Consider the following 18272-nt stretch of genomic DNA (forward strand, 5'->3'; position numbering starts at 1 on the left):
ATGATGATTTGGCCCAACTCTTTTTTGTCCATCTTTGTAGTGGGTAGATGAGATGAGACGTTACTTTAAGTTTGAAACATGAGCAAGTAAACACTTGTAAACACATGTGAGGCAGAGAACGAGCTGAAGAGACAGGATATGACTAAGTCAGACATACTTGCAGTAGGTGGAGTGTACCAACACATCCTGGAAGCAAAAACACGTCTTTTCAGGGCGAGACCACCCCTCACTGCTTTTATTTACTCAGCTCAATGTGTCCATCTGCTGGCTGCTCGTGGGTCTGTCATGACGTCATCCTCTGGCACAGTGAGCTGTTCTACACCGATAAGCCAAGAGACGGAGAGTAAATCAAATACATTATAATAAAATGGTTTATTCAAAAGCGTCCCAAGGATTCTTCCATCATATCTTACAAACATGTTATACGCACAAAAAAGGGGTGAGACGTTTACAAAGAAATATACATAAACAACTTTCATTTCTTGGAGACATAAAAAAACTAAACAAAAAACCATATCAACATGATTGGCAATCTAGAAGACAAACATCGACTCCAAACTTTATCCTCAAACATAATTTTTCAACATGACTTCAAATATTATCTGAAACCGAAATATGGCCCTACACGAGCTGTGCTCTTTAAAACTGTTCTCTGTACAAGTGAAACATCTGAACAATGCTACAATAGGGAGCGCCTCAAATTTGATTCACATTAAAAACCGACCATACTCTCTCACCTCCTCCCTTTGACAGCGTTTAAAGAAAAAAATCACCGTTGTTGTGATGGATTTGGAGTTTGTCTCATCTAAAGCTGAATGAACACGTTTCTTCTTTAACATGAGTTAAATGTTTTCCCTATAGATGAACTTGTATAATACTTATTCTTTACAGTCCATTCCTAGTTACACAAAGAAAAGCAAAAGAACAATAAATGATTAGGGGAAAAAAACACATTTTCACATTCATGGAAATCAATGTTTGCACACGTGGCCAAATAAATCACCTTCTCCGTGCTTTACTCTGTTCCCCACATAAAATAATGTGCACGTTGAACATTTGCTCGACGTGCACACCGTCTACAATCTGAAAGGTAGGAACTCTTTTTAGTGCAACATAAACTAAACGAAGCTCTGACAAATTCATTGCAGTCATGCTCAGAAACTTGGTCTGAAGCTTCTGTTTTCACGACTGTGATATTCCCTAAGCTCAGCGCCGGAGTCCCGTTGAACATCTTCCTCCACGTCTCAGCGGTGAAAAGGTTCCCGGAGAAGACAGTAATGAGGATAATTCCGATTTAAATTGGGGTTCGATGTGGAGAACAAGATGGGGGCTCATTATTTCCAGAGCAGCGATGATGCGCAAGACATGTCCAGGTCCAGAATAACTTGCACCTCGGAGACGTTTCTCACATTAGTTTCTAAATTAGGCAGTGATGCTTAGCAGATAATATTGTGGAGGAAAAACAAAACTAGCAGACTCAACAATCAGGCTTCAAACATGGCTGGTGTTGGTTCAAATGAAATGTAACGGACATTTAAAAGTAAATCATTAACAGTCATTTTTTCCTGTTAGAACAGCATTATCCAACTAAGCACAAACTGACATCATAAAGCATCAATAAATAACGGGACATTTCACTCACTGCACTTCTTTTTGGGAAGACCAATCTTCTGGTAAGGCTGGCGTAGTTGTTTTTTTTACATTCATGGGAATTAGACCATTAACTAAGTACCAACTCGCTCCGTAGCGTGATCACACCAACGGCAGAGAGATACAAGACACATAGTACTTGAACTGTTTTACAATCAAGCTAATAAAGGCACTGGAATAATGTTTTACCACATTGGATTCTTATGCTCTCTGTTATCCATCTTGAAAAAGGTAAAAATCTAAAAATCTTTTATTGGACATCATTTGCTTTTGAAAAATAAAGTTTGACATAGTTAGAAAAAAACTTTTTTTTTGCACCTTTGACTCAGTTTAGCAAGGACAGTTTACAAAAAGTAATTTGCTATTTAAAAAAAAACAAAAAACAAAACAGCATTATGGCATTTTGGTTATCAAATAAGCAATTGAATTGACACCATCTGCACAAAGAGTCTCGTAAGAACATGAACACATTTATGGTTTTTGTGCTGAGAGGAAGAAAAGGGGTTTGAGTCCTCATGGCCGAAAAAACGTTTTTTACAAGTTTATCGAAATGCTTCATAGATCTGCTCCAGAGGCAGAAACTGTTGCCCACAAAGTGGGAAAGACATAAAACAAATATAAATTAGTGCTGTCTTAACAAATACGACCAGAAAAGAAAAGATGACAACCAGAAAAAAAAAAAATACTAGGTGGGTCACAGTGCTACCCATTTACCCATTTGAACATGGATGTGTCTGTTGCTAGAGGTGAAAGGACAGCGCTACATTAACCGGTGCCGTCTTCGTTGGGTAAAAACAGCACTTATGGAAGTCACAGCCCTCGCCTGCTGTGACGTGCAGCTGTCACTGGTTGTCCAGTCTGCTGTACTTGACGCTGCGGCTCCACTGAAACCCTCGCCATGAAAACGGCAGCTGATAGTTACGAGGAACTGTCCCGTTGACGTTTTCCTCAAAGTACTGGAACAGTCTGTACCACCACACCCGCGAGAAGGGGTTGCTCTGCGACGTCTCCTTCAGCGACTGAAACAAAAACAACAAAACCAAATGCTGTTAACGTAGTCAATAAATATCAAATCCAAATTAAATTAAAGAAAATCATTATATAATTATTTGAGCACTACTGTCATTTCACACTTTTTTTCACCTGGATTTTTTTAACAAAAAGCTTTGATATTATGGCAAATCCTGCGACATAAAGTTCTGATAATTCATCACACTGATTTTCTGAAAGCCTTCCCCAACAGGTTCAACTACACAGCAAAGCAACACCTCATCCATGTCTCTTAGACACAATGAGATATCATCACCTCCTCAATCAGGTCAGTAGCACAAGTGTAAATGCTCACAACAACGTAGGTTACGTGTGACGGGGCCTACACAGTCCTACAGGCTGCGTAGCTGTACATTCTCCCACCATTAGCAACTAAAATACAATCCAGTTTGTTCTTTAAAAGGAGAAAAGAATCAGGACTAGAAGGCAGAACATTTTAAATAATTCTAAATCTAAATAACATCTCTTACCTGCTGGTTGGCCATAGTGTGGTACCACCAGAAGAGGCGTGTTGTGATAAAATATGCCACCACCACATCCACAGTGTAGTGGTCATGGGCCAGGAGGATGCAGAAAATCCCCACGGCGCTTAAGGTCCAGCAAAACCAGTGGTAAAACCAGAACCGCTTGGGAGAATCTGCAAATCAAACAGATAAAAAAAAACATCAGGGGTAAACGCAAAAGATTAAACAAACAGTATCAACCCTATAGAAGACAGGATTCTCTTTAGCAGCTAACTGGCTCGTGAGGTTCAGTCAATGTCTACGAGCAGGTGGGAAAACTGTTCATTTGGCCTCAGAAGTTTGGGCTTTTTTTAAGTATTAAGCGAGCCGTTCTCCTTTTCACCACTAGATGTCACTGCTGTATCAATCAGGCTCAATGACATGCTTGACAGGAGCATGTGATGCCATGGATGAAAGTTGTTTACTTAAAGCTCTCAGGAGAAATTTGTACAACTTCTCCAAGCAGTTAAAATGTCCCAACTCCTGACCCTCGTACTTTGTCTTGAACTAACTGAATGTGCAGAACCAGTGAGTGAGATAATGAAAATGCCTGCTGAGGGACAGAAAATGGGATTACGCAACAGTGTGATATCTAACCACGCAGAGTCGAACATGTTAGCAGACATGTCAGTGTATAGTGCACACTACATTTCCTGTGTGGCTACATTTTCTGACCGAATTTAGAGAAGTGTTGCAAAATAAAAGAAGTGTGACTTGTTGTCACTGAGTCATAAATGGGATTGAGAAATTCGGTTTTCTGTGAAACTAAACCACAAATTACTAAGATTGAGAATAGGTTTCAAGGCTGCAAACACCCTTATCTTTCTGATGTTCTCCTTTACACGTGGCATCTATTGCACTTCTGTCCGTCCTGTTAGAGGGATCCCTCACATGTGGCTCTCTCTGAGGTTTCTACGTTCTTTTTACCCTGTTAAAAGTTTTTTTTTGTAGTTTTTCCTGACTATTGTTGAGGGTTAAGGGCAGAGGATGTCACAACTTGTTAACACAACTTGTTACTACAACCACAGCAAAGACGCAGTACAACTTACACTCCTTGATGAAGAGGTATGTTAGCGTTAGCATGACGGTGTGACCACTGTACAGATAATCTCCACACATGGTGTGAGAACCAGTGATGGACAGGCCCCCACCAGCGATCATCTTCATCACTCTCCTCATCTGTAGCTCCCAGTTCCCAAGAAGCTGAAAGAAACAGAGCCACACATAACATCATCTATAGATCATTAACATAAGTAGGATAAGTGGTACTGTTAACGGTACCTTCTTAGAAATATAAAAGGAAAGAAAGACAACATATTCATACATTTCCTTTTGCTACAAATGTTGCCCGGTGACAGTTAGACCCCAGGTTACAGAGGTCACAGGTCTCTTGAAGCTTGATATAAGAAGTTGTAGCATAACAATACTTAGTTACATGTTAAACTCCTAGTTCCAAGTTTTTAGTTATAAGTAAAAACACTAATTAACTGTATGAAGAATGGCTCTTTTCAGAGTAAAGCATTCAGCACTAACAAGCAAAGTAATGCTGTAGGGCAATCCGTCCACAACAATGGATAGTATTATATTCCACGAACATATCCTCTAAAATATTAGTGGTGGTATTGACGAAATAAATAGTACAAAGTGCAAATACTCCTGCAGAGAAATACAAAAAACATGTCAAGGTTGTATTTTTAATACAAGTCTGCCCTGGTTCTTTAATGTTTTTCTCTCTGCCTCTAAGAGGAATTGTTCTTAGTTTTAGAACTCTATTAACACTGGTAAGATACAAACTCAATATATATATATATATATATATATAATTTAACAACAACGGCCGTTTTAAACGTGCTACATAAATCTTGAATAAACTTGAGATAAGTGAACGAGAACTTCTGCACACAGTGGCTTTGAGCAAATGAAGTTCAGTAAATATGCATGAAACTGCTTTCCTAGTAAAGAATTTGCAACAACATCTAACAGGAACAACAGTGAATCAACTATTTAAAGCTCCTCTTAGTCATTAGGAGGAGCAGGCACTAATCTTACATTAAGTGTTCAGTAGAGAGCCCTCAGATGCTTTTTGCTTACAAAAGAGATCTCTTTTTTTGCTGCAGTTGCTCGTTCAGCACATTTTTTCCAAAAGCAGCCAAGTATAAAAAGAGATGTTTTGTAGTGGAGAGAAAAATAATAGTGAGTATGTATTCTACCTTTGGAGAGCATTTGAAGTGCATCCCTGGAACAGGCAGAGTGGTGATGTACATTGTAATACACCGGTACATGTAAAGTGTGCCCACAATGAAAAAGAACCGCCTGCCTACAATTGACCTGTGGAAAAATAGACAGAAGAAAAGTATTAACATGACGTTTTAATTGAGTTGGAATTCAAATTGTATCTTTTTTTTTACTGACCAAACTGTGACTGTACCTGTGCTTTAGTAGAATCCACTGTATCAGCCACAGTCCCACTAGCAACATGCCATTAATCTCACAGATGGAGAAGGCCCACTCCACTCTGTCAAACAGGTCAAAGAACTTATCAGGTAGCGGTGGGGTGTGCTCTTTTGACGGTACCCTCTCATGGACCACTGAAATGACAATGGTGGTGGTAACAAAGCACAGCACTGCATAGGAAAAAGCAATGCCTGTCTTTCTCCACTCAATAGGGAACGATGTGCGTGAAGCGTCCTTTGTGGGGATAGAGATTCGCACCATCTCCATGAAGTCCTTCCTCCCCAGTGTGCCATTCCTCTGGGGTTTGCTCGTCCCGTTAGGTAGTCCGATGACATGCCCGTTCGCATGACCGTTTTTGTGAGCCTCCATATGGTTCTCTATCCGCAGCGTCTCAAGTCGCTCCATCATCTGCTGCCCTCCATCGGACGAAACCAGCAAGAGGGGGGGGTTCTGGAAATCTGCCTCGGTGAGCTTGAGCAGAGAAGGCCCATCCGTCTGACGGAGGGCGTCTATGTACTCTGGCATCCCCTCTTTGCTCAGCCAGTCAGAAACATCCTCTGCTGACCACGTCGCCACCTTCTTCATCTTTGCCGGTGGGCAACGTGGAGGATTAGGAGGGTCCTCAGACTAAAGAGGAAGGTTCTCAAGAGGTTTGGCAGTCTCACGATGCAGAGGGAAGTCCTCTCCAGGTTTGGCACATGGTGTTTCTTACACCCAGAGGGACGCCCACCTCCTCTTGCAATGATGTAGATAAGTAGAAGCAGGGTCACTCAGGGTTGAATCCAATATACAGCTGATGAACCACAGTGGCCTCTTTTTGCTTCCTTCACTTTGTTTGCTTTACCCCCAAACACTGAGCCCCTGTTAAAAGTGAAAACAAAAAAGACTGTGAATCAATATAGTGATGACTAACCATTTCCACATTCTCCACCCCTGTTATATGATTCATAATGCTAGAATGACTACTAAACTCTCGTGGGTGTAGCCCTAGAGCGGATGCCTGGCCAGTCCAGGAAATCTGTATGTATACTCTGACTGAATAAGAGAGCAGCATGAGGCACAGGCTGCTTAGTCAACTCTGAACTACTGAATATCATAGACCAAACCACTCAGGCTCCATTTCAGACATAAAATATTAAATGAACTAGAAAACGCATTTATGAGCTAAAAGTTTTGATGTTTGAATCGGTTTAAGTATGCCGGAGGTATTGGCAACCAAAATTCTAAAAATTAAGACTATCAAAAAGAAACAGGAAAACTATATAGTGTAACATCCTGAGTGGGTTTATTTATAGATGTGTTTTGTGCAACCAACAGATATTCTTTAGTCGTAGAAGACAGAGAAAACCTGATAAGAGATTGCATTTAACAAGCTGAAATATTGCTTTAAAATGTCAGATACATTCATTCAATTTTCAAATAGCTTGATTATCTGTTCATCAACTTATTGATAAATGACAGATTTTTTGTGCTCTGTCTTGTATTTTAACTTGGCACTGGTGTGTGTTTCTCATCCAGGCATCTGGCAACAGCCCATAGCTTAGAAAAAACAAGGAGCTCTCACACATCTGCTGCATATTATGCATTTGTTTATAGACCGCGATGTCTGTGGTGGACACAGGGTGGCCTGCTTATGTTTGGGGGAGTGTGAGGTACAGCTGCGAGCCAGTTCTAATGTACTGCAAGCACAAGAGGAAAGGAGGAGGATGGTGGGGAAACAGACTCCAACGAGGAATTCATAAATCAGAGTGACGGTCAGTGCCGAGCAACAAGACAGCCCCACCCCTGTAAAGAGGGCAGTCAGCCAGCAGGCAGGCCCCAGCACAGCCAGATCAGCTCAGGCCAATAGCAGCTAAATACACTGGCAGGCTGACTGGTTGGCAGGACAACAAACTGTACATCACTGCCTCATCTCACCTCTGCTCTGCTCAGAGGGCTGCACACATTTAGGCCAGCAAATCAGCGCCAAATAAAACAGGCTACAAGCTGGGTCATCTACAACACCTGGAATCAGACCGATTCCTGCTGAGGCCTGGAGAACAAACTGAGCTGATTCTAATGTAATGTACAAACACTGAGGTGGGAAGAGTAAAAATAAGCACACGGTTAGCATGCAAACGACACAGCATGAGTCTCCTCATTGCTGCGTGACAACCCAGATGTGTACATACGGCGAAGAATGCAAGGGAGAGAAGGAGTAAGTAGAGATAAGGAGAAACGGAGACAAAGAGCACTAATCGGTTAACAGTGTGCAATTCAGACAGATCAAAGATCAGCTGTCATTGAGTCAGCTGTGTGCTGAGGACCTTTAGTCTGAATCAGCTTACAATGTGCTCGGTGAAGAAATAATCTCACTCGACTGTGCTGGGAGTGGGAAAAACAAACTAATCCTGAAACTAACCTTTATTTACCCAGATATCAGGGAACACGTATCCTGACTATGAAGTGGAAATCGGTTTCAAAGTTAGCTGTGTTTTGTGATTTTCATACTAACAATCCATGAGAATTAGCTTTTCCATTTAATTGTGGAATGAAAAGAGGGTGGTGACGTCCTTCTCCTATTCAAGCATGGAGACACATTCCTGGAGTACAGAGAGTTACTTTTCAACAGCTGTAACTTGACCTTGCAGGAACACACTGATACAGAGGTTGTAAAAAATTTGCATTTGCCCGTGTGTGCTGAAAAACAACACCTGATCACCAAGTAGAAGGCTTGATCAAATGTTTCTACCAAAGGAAAAACAGATGGAAGTCTGAATGAACATGACTTCAGGACGATCGTGTTTAAGGGCAGAGAGCTACAGAAGCAAAATAAAGTCTGGAAATGCTTCAGCCTCATAATGTGGTGAATGCTTTTCTGAATCAAGCGGAAAATGTATAATAGTTAAAAGTAGAGCCCATCAATAGAATATAATGTCACAAAGCAAAAATCTAATTAACATGATAATCTAAACCAACACTGTAAAGCTCCCACAGACACCAGTCAAAAAGTGTAGGAAAAAATTAATATGTTGAATGTTCTGCTCAAGTTGAACCTTTCGGTGGTTGAAATCAGTTGAAGTATGCAGGAGTTGTTAGTAAACAAGAACTGCAGAAAAGGTTGAATAATTGAAAAAAGTATGTGGAGTAGGAATAAGAAAAATGGGAGCAGGAATGTGCTAAACGAGCTGAATTTTTGACAGATCATGGTTGAAATCAGTTGAAGAATGCAGAAGATGTTGGTGAACAACCCCCCCCAAAATAGGAAAACTTTAGAGTGGCGTGTCAGCAGTCACACTCATAAAGATAAAAGAAAGCACTTATGGTCCTTTTGCACTTTTCATCCTTTCTACTATAGTCAAGCTTCTCACTCTAGTCAAGCTTCTCACTCCACGTTCCAGTGAGGTCTCATCCAGTAAAACATTTTTGATCTATAACATGGTTGCCCTCTTCCTTTCTAGTGTAAGGACTAGTGTTAAAAACACCACACACCACCCCCCCCGAAGAAACGCAGGTAAAGTCTGGATCCAAGTCTCCGGACTTAATCCGCAGGTCATATCTGAAAACGGATTATCAAAGTAGAACAGACCTGCAGAAACATTTTAATGAAGAAGAAGCAGCTCACGTGACAGTTGAGACATTGTGGGCATTGATCTTTCATGTGTTTGATGTCCCTGCTCACTCTAGTTTTCAGATCTGTCTCTGCTGTAGACACCTAAATCAAGTCAAACAGATTTAAATACTACCAAGTATTGTTCCGACAAACTAAAATGACAAGAGTGTACATGGAGCAGCTAAATGAATTGTGCTCACTGGAAAACCTGACAAGCCTTAAAACAAAAAATGGGACTGTATCACAGTATAATAAAACATTACTGCAACTGGTCCTTTCTCATAAATCAGGGCCCTGAAAGTTTGGTGAGGCTAAAGGCAGAAGAGAGGAAGGGGGGGGGATGGGTAGTTCAGCACAAGGCAGTACATGTGACCTCACCGGAGAAAGACATCCCACCCAGGGGCGACAATATGTCAAGCCGACACAAACATAAACAAACCATCCGTAGCCCATCTTCAAGCAGCCAGAAGTAGAACCAAATGACTCAGTCACATTGTTTTTGAACAGCCTTTCAAAGAAGGGGAATGTCTGTTCAGTTTGGGCATAACAACTTCCAAAAAGAAGACAGACCACTGATTTTAACCAAACTTCAGGTTACATCTAAACATGGCGTTACTAAACATTTGCTTGTGTAAATAGGCCAGATGTTCTTTCAGGAGATTGCTTAGCAACTCTCAAAAAGGGATCTTTGCGATACACAACTTATCGCTCATGTTCATACATTCCCTCCTCTCCAACAGAATTGATTTCAGAGGGGAGAAACATTTATATTTTTGACCTGTCGCCACTCCCTCTTTCAGTTTCCACCTCTTCCTTTATCCCACTCTATCTCAACAGCTGCACATACATTTCTCACTATTCATTTCATTCTGTGTTGGCTGTTCTTATTTTTTGTCAAATGAGGTACAGAAGTGTTTTCTGGGATGTTTTATAGATACATCTAAATATACATGTTTATTTCCCCCTTTTTTAACAGTGCCTGGTAGTAAGTAAGACATCGGTATCACCAGAGTAAAGGTTATGGACTTAAAAGCTGTATGCATGAAGTCCTACCGATTATGGGCTGTAGAAGACCTGATTGAATCTCTGCTCAACGATGTTGCAGGGCCAGCAAGAAAAAGCAGCTTGGACATGTCCCAGAGAGCCGAGTCAAACAGGGTATATTTTGACCCACATGCTGCTTCACTCAGTGGTATAGAAAGTAGTCTGGGCCTTGTTGTAGCATTGGATTTCCACAAGATGTTCCTGGATCGCGGGCTCACATTCAGTCACGTCTAGGTGAGACAGTTACACCACCCTGACAGGAACATTATAGTTTAGGAGGACCTCCAGCTCAAATGCAGGCCTTAACCATCCACAGGTGGTCAGTGTATATCAGGAGTGGGTCTTAGGTAAGACCCTTACACACACACGATCAGTATAACTAGCAAACTGTCTTCAGGGCAGATTTTTAGACGTTATTTATATATCTTATCTGGCCTGAGATAGCGTTGTGATTTCCCAGGAGGACCTGAGAAATGTTGCAAGGGAAAGGGACATCTGAACTACTTTTCTTGAGCTGTTGCTGTCAACAGAGCAGTCCTGTTTGTGATATAACAGATACTATCTTTGTGTGATACACAAATCGGTCAAATCTTAGGACAGTTTGAAACGACAAGACATTGCATAACCTGCAAACAATGTCAGTCACAAAAAAAGCCAAACAAAGATGGTATTCCCCCTCAATGGCTCTGTTTGCCATTTCCCCAACTTAATCTTCAGGGTGTTGTCCTTTTCTTTCTACAGCTTTTGAAAGGAGTCTCATCCATTTACAGTTTTTTTTTTTATATTGTGGGGGCTGAAACTTTTTCTCACCTGTATCCATTTACACCCAATATACAAACACCCTATAGGTGGAAAATACTAGGGCCAATATTTACACAAGTGGCCAACCTGGTTAAGAGAAATATCTTGTGGTTAAAAATTAACTGTATGTTCTTGCTGCTGATTATATATGAGTTTAACCCTATAGGTGGAATGAGGAAATATGCTTATACCAAGCATGATGCTCTAACAAACTGTAAGTTACTAACAAGAAATCATTCATAACGCAAAATCAAATGGACAATCACTCATACGTCGTACATAAGTTTGATAATACACTGTAAAGTTCTAAGATGCTCAGCAGCTGCAGTAATACCTTATCTTTGTTTGGGAGGGACAGACTAATTGATTCAGCAATGAAGCACACAGGATGACAAAATGCTTGGAATGTGCATCTTTTTAGAGATTACATGGTGAGCTCCCCTAAGAAACATTTCCCTGTTGCTGTGTATGCGTCCGATACGGACAATCTCCTGCTGCGTGTCAGGACCTAAATTTCTGAAACCTTACTGCAGTTCATGTCTGAAAACAGCTTTGGTGTCATCATATTATGGTGTTTACCTTGTAAATGTACTACACATTCTTATAAATAAACTGATATGACACATTAACTCTTGCTTACTTCTAATTCTGTCCCTTGTTAAGTAAACAATAAATACTGAAACTATTCACTTGGTTTTGATGACTGTATGATTATACTCTTCCCAAACATTCAAAGTCAATGCACCTGTAGATTACATAAATCAACACAGCCTTCCACAAGACCAAATCAATACTTAAGCCAATGCAGAGCGTGTTACAGTGCATTTGAGTGCACAAGCATCCGTTCTACATTTTGTACCACATCCACTCTTTTTTGCTTCAGGGCTTTAATTTCCTTTGTCAAGAAATAATCTTTGGATGCCATTCAGAGCAAGAGCTACGGCTTCCTTGAGAAACAGCTTACTCGCAACCATGGGGAACAATGGCTCACAGCAATCGATCAATATAACTGACATGTTGGTAAACGCGCATAAAACAGGCATAAAGCAGTTAATGGAGAAAGGCTCCAAGCTTCTCTTGATACCACAGATGTTTATCCATATATATATTTTTAATCATTCCGTTTACAAGAAAGGTACAACTACCTAGAAACACTGCACCTCTATTTTTTCTAAATTAATGCTTGAGGGGAGAGTGAAAAACCTTACCATTATTAATAGGAGATAAAACAAAAAAATGCTTCCTCTGTGGTTGCTTTAAGTGTAAATTAATTCAATTATTTAATTTCTGATTGACTGTCGAGGTCATGGTTATAGATTAGGGTTTGAAATGAGGGCAACTGGACTTGGCTGTACTTAAACATTCAACTCTCATCCAAGAGGCTTCATTAGTTTTGACTGACTGGTGGGGAGTCCCAGGTATTTAACTTTGTTGGTGGGGGACCTACTATAGGCCTATGACACCACTTACCCCCAAGCTATTGTTCTGTCCTTTTATCCCTTCACAAGAGATTTAACAACTACTTTACACTTTGCCTCAGGAGATTTCAAGGACTCGAACAACTGTTGTTAAGACGACCAGGAGCACTAATGAACCAAGTGAAATCAATGGCCTTGATAATGACCCCAGAGGTCAAATACCCTGGGCTCCCCACCAGTTAAGCTGTGGTTATTCCTGGTGGATTGGTCATTGCACATGCCAACTGTGATGTCGACACGACAGCTTTCCCTTTTATACTCGCGCTTAAGGTGAAGAAGAAACCCAAACAGAAAAGTTTTGACCCCAGCTTGTTTTCTATAGGAGTGCTCACTACGTCACATTGCAACACCACTAGTTGATCTTTCTTTACATTATCTAATTGTGTAAACACAGAGATATGATCAAATCTACAGCAAGCCGAGTTCAGATTGTGCTCCGTCATACAGACCCTTAGCAACCTTATCTTCACAGAACAATTGTTATGTTCCAACAGTGTGTGGCCAAGTATACAGGTGAGACAGACCGTAAAAAACAAAGAATTCTCAGAGGAGCTGGACTGAATGGCACAACAACCACTGAACTGGTAGGTGCTGTCTGCTAATGAGAAGAATCACCTGTGGCTTTATGAGTCACTGATGAGTGTGCAAGCCTCATAGGACCAACACTCATCGGACCTATATAACATATATAATATCTAAGCTGCAGAAGGTCTGTGGCAACGGACAAGAGAAAATACGCAAACCTGCAATGACTTTGCATGTTGTGACAAAAACATGCCAGTTTTTTACTAGGGCTGACAACGTGGATCAAACTAGAAAATCATGTTTCCTTCCAACCGTGCTCTTGAATGATCATTGATACCCTGCAACAAGAGCCATGTTAAATAGACTTGTAATGGCATAGTCCACAAATGTTGTTGAACACAACGCAACTCACAAAATACTCATCTTTCTTAAACTTAAAGTCAAAGGAAATGTAAACCAATCTACAATTTTAAATACTGTAATATAACCTGAGGACTCCAGCCCTGGACATGAATATAGCTCTGTGGGTATACACATCAGACTGATGTGTTGTATTACACAACTTTAATATGAAGATCTCCCCCATTGTACCTAGAGCTTAAACCCGGTTTCCTATTACAATTTCAAATTGAATGGAATCCAGTAGAGCAAGGCCCACCAATCCTACATCTGTCTAACTCTTATCATAGAAAAAAATAGAAGAAATGTTTGATAATCTGCACCAAACCACGAAATTCATGGATCAACAGCATGAATGTCCACATATTATTTCCTGAGAAATTGATGAAAAAGACCCAATCTCTTGACATTTAAATTAGGCCAAAATGTGGAAAAAATAATTTAGGGCGGGAGCGGTTAGGCTACTTTGGTGTCTGGTTTACTGCTTAAAACTGTCACGGAAAGGGTACTTTAAATTGAAAATACTCAAATTATAAGTGCATGTAAAGCAAACTCCCTGAGAAACTTGATTAACATGTGGAATGCGTGAGAAAGACAGAGTTACTCTAAACAAGTCAGGACAAGGGGTTACGCAGCTCAGGTGTAAGCAGGTCAGACAATAGCACAAAACAGAGAATAAGCTAGTGTTCACAGGGGCAGCTTGCACTACTTAAAATTCCTTACAATCACTCCCACCCCACACCCTTGTCCACATGCATTTACCACCGCATTTGTCATGTACCTGCACCATCTTTTTCAATACAAAATCTCCCGTACACATTATTTGAAGTCAAATTGAGGGAAAAAACTCACTTTAAGTCTGTGTGGCTCCTTTATAGATTCAAACAAGCGAGATGACACAAGACTACTTCTGTCCCACAAGGATTATTACAATTTCATTTAATTTTCTGGCAATTTATTTTCTAAAATACACAAAACAGGCTTAATCAAAGTGCTACTAGCCTAGATTTACGAAAAGCAGTTGTAGGCCACAGGAAACTGGGGCATCACATGCTTGGCCGTAAAACTTCATGTGTTTCTAATTATGGCCAAAACAAGATTAAAACCATTACATATTGTGTCTCTGGAGGAAAACATATGATGGCAATCAAATGATCAATGGCTGTCGGCTGGGATTAACATGTTGGTGCCATATGCCTGAACAACAAACAGGCCAAAGCCATCAGGTAATAGCATTACACCCCAACTGTGGTTTGAGGATTGAGCCTCAAATACGTTGGAGAGGAGCAGATGTGAGTATTTGTAAATTTGTAATCATTTTAGAAATGTCCAATTAGCCTTTCAAGAGCCAAATGTATATCACTTTTAGGATGTATTAAGACCCACACAGTATTTTCCATTAGGTATCTGATGGAGTTTTGTACAACAAAATAAACATTGAGTATTTCAGCAAAACTGAATCAATAGCATGAACACATTTAATGAAGCAATGGTTTGATAGTCTTTCTCACCTTCGTCCGGACAACAAACACTGACATATAATGAAAAACAAAGTTTGCAGTGACGTGTTACACTAAACTCAATATGTGCCCTTGAGATAAGTAAAGGTGATTATATTATATTATATTACATCTATGGAGGTGAGGTTTAATATAGAATAGAGAATAACGTACTGAATGTGTGATGGAGACAAAAACATGTACTCAGTCTTCATTAGATACACAAAAAAAAACTGGTCTGTCATAAAGTCTGACACAAATAACGTCCAGATTTATTGACACGATGATACAGGTATTAATGCTATTATGTGTTTAGCCTTGAGGGGTTAGTGGATGTATATACATTAGTATATATAAATATAATGTATGATAATAAATTAAGGTGTTTTGAATCACTGCAACAAGCATTTAAATGTGAAGGACACAGATTATTCACCTTTCAGTACAATGTACATTATCACCTTAATCTTTTCACGCAATAATAAACATATAATTGTATTTAGACATTTTCTCCAATCTCATCATTATTAACATTGTAAAGACAAAAGTAGTGGCACTTCTGTTTTATTGGATCGTATTAGATCCTACAGGTGTACCTAATAAAGTACCGTCTGTATAGTCTGGCACAATTTAACATTGTTTTATACCCAAAGTGGGGTAAGAAGAAAATAGCAAATACAGTCTTTAAGACTGTGTTTGCTCTTCTCTAAGTTGATGGTGAGGAAACATTTGTTAAGTGTTAGCTTCTATTGCTCAAGTCCGATCTGCTCAGGCAGCGAAGTGATTACCCAGGTATTTAAGGGGGTTTATGTGCATTATTACTTCATCAAAACACCCAGAGACTTTTACTCGCCTTTATAAACACGATAACCACAAGTATGCCGGTACGGTTTGGACAGGCAACATTTACCATAAGATCTGTAGTATTTTCACCCATCCTTTCTCTGAGGCGCCATGTAAAACTGTCCTATTCCTTGTTTCTGTCTTTTCTCCGTAATGAAGATGACACTAACGTGGCATACAGAAAAGTGCAAACATCGCTAAAAGGGATGCTATCAGTTAGCTATGGAATGTTACATCCGAAGCTCTGACTGACAGTCATATCCAGTAAAGCTACGCTGCTTTCATTCATAAAAATTACAGCGTACTCTAATGTCGTGACGTGAAGAACAGCCAATGAGTGCAACCAACAGCCTCGATAGAGAAGTAGCAGTGTGTGCGCTCGGCTCAGAGTTAGAAAAAACGTTTCTTTCAAGAGGAAATGTGAAACTTGATATTAAAAACAAAATTTGCCTCTCGCCTTAACACAACAGGGGCGAGAAACCTGCTTTTTTGCCAGTGTCTGGAAAGTTGATGATCTCGGATTAGTCAATGGGTTTGGTTGTCAGCTGAGACGGTTTTCCAGGGCTGAATCATAGCTATGTCTACAGAAAAGTAATTGTTTCCACTAGAGGACAAGAACCACTGCTGTGCCTGTGCTTGTCAAATGCACCCGCTTGCTTGTTGATAGTCTGACATGCTTTTGCTTTGGCAATGATGTTTGCTTCTCTGCGAGGGAGGCTGTGGATGCAGTGACAACAATGCATCCCATTGACTTCCTAACATTTTGCAGCCTTTTACACAGAGAGCATTCACACTGTTTGTATCTGTGTGGAAAGCTGCTTTCTCACCATCCCCTGCACACAAACATCTCCCTGTTCATTTCACTGGGTCATCTCTCTGTCTCTTACTGTGGCATCAGTGGATGCTGGGTTAGCATTTCTTGCTAACAGGGCAGGTGGGTGTTCCCCCCCTCCCAAACTGTTGAAACACATCTGTGATCAACTCTTTCCTCCCCAGAAAGAAGATACGTGTCTGTAAGACTTAGTGGAATTCAATGCTAAATCAGGTCAGCCGTTCCGCCCCGTTCCGAGCCAAACCAGGCAAAACAAAACAGACCGTGCCAGGACAACAGAGCAGGCGAATGTTCAAAACTCCAGGGTTAATATTGACAGGGGGAATCCGCCTGGGAATATTTTGGACCATCACTCCCACCGCCGCCAGTGTAACGTTAGTCGGCGGCACACCTGTGACACAGCGTTACATAAAAAAAAACACCATGGCTGACCAAAGGTGGCTCAAAACACTGCTTACTTTCACATTAAAAGGCCTCGACAGCCGCTGTACAGCGCGGGCTTAAGAGCTTATAGTCTGAAACCCTAAAAATAGATACGGCAAACTGGCGTCTTCGGTGCTAAGCTCGCTAGCCACAACACTGGGGTCCTGGTGTAGTGCGGGGTTTCGGGGGGTAACGGCCAGTTAGCTTCGCGGCTGTTGGATCGAACATGGTGCGAACACGTTCACGTGAACTGCACGTTAACCTCGACGCTAACAACTCGGGTGTAGCTGCTCCGCCCGTTCGCGCTGCATCGGGATCAACGGGGACGGGAGATGTTCGGTCGTCAGCCGGTGTAATGTTTGAACACAAGGCCGGCGAGCAGCGTCCCTTAGCTGAGCGTAAACACAACACGACAACATCGGCCATTTAAACACAGCAACACGGCCGAGGAACCGCGGGTTTTGCATGTGTTGCCGCACAGCTCGTTCACCTGAGAGTTTGTGTAACACATGCACGACCAGTTTACCTTCACTCGGCTCCGCGAACACACACACACACACACAACACGGGACCGAGGAGGCTCCGTGGCCGAGGCTCCGGGGTTTGTTCGACACGAACGGCAGTGAAACACACGAGTTCAGTGTTATTACCTTGTTGTGGAAGTGTTGAGGGAGCCCTCCTCTAATCGTGTCGGTCGTCTCGGCGCGGTGGCCCGTCGCTGTGCCTGGGTCCGTCCGGTGCTTTCATGAGTGGGCGGTTTGACTGAGGCGGCGAGCTCTCATCATTCCGTCACTCGTGCTGCGTTCACGCGCCGTCAAACATATTCCCCCGAAGAAGCGCTACACACACACTAACTCGTACGACCGTTCAACGGAGTGGCTGGTTGATGTGTTTGCAGCACCACGATCCTAACCCGGACTGTTACATGTACTAATAAAGCAACACCCGTGTGTACTCGATGTACTGTTTAGCAAAATATTACGCGACGAGACGAGTTATCACAACTTCAACTCGGAAATCGGAGACGGACGTGAAAGCAGCAGCAACAGTGACAGCCACGCAGAAAATGCAGCGTTGGAGCAGCAGAGGCCAAATGTCCAGCTCGACTCCACCTGAAGCCATCTGTCGGTGGAGCTGTGAACACACCACGGATTCATTGATTGATTGATTGATTGGTTT

General features: G+C 41.4%; 1 protein-coding gene across 1 annotated transcript; it reads right to left on the reverse strand.

Annotated features, from left to right (window-relative positions):
- Positions 1 to 353: 353 nt before the first annotated feature.
- On the reverse strand, positions 354 to 18146 carry sgms1a (sphingomyelin synthase 1a). The gene is made up of 6 exons (XM_035172250.2): positions 17744 to 18146; positions 5632 to 6518; positions 5414 to 5531; positions 4253 to 4406; positions 3171 to 3337; positions 354 to 2669 (listed from the first exon to the last, which is right to left on the reverse strand). Exons 2-6 carry the CDS (start codon positions 6240 to 6242, stop codon positions 2493 to 2495), a joined length of 1227 nt encoding a protein of 408 aa, XP_035028141.1. The 5' UTR covers positions 6243 to 6518; positions 17744 to 18146; the 3' UTR covers positions 354 to 2492.
- Positions 18147 to 18272: the final 126 nt, after the last annotated feature.

This window comes from Hippoglossus stenolepis, chromosome 12 (assembly GCF_022539355.2).
Source record: "Hippoglossus stenolepis isolate QCI-W04-F060 chromosome 12, HSTE1.2, whole genome shotgun sequence".
NCBI lineage: Eukaryota > Metazoa > Chordata > Actinopteri > Pleuronectiformes > Pleuronectidae > Hippoglossus > Hippoglossus stenolepis.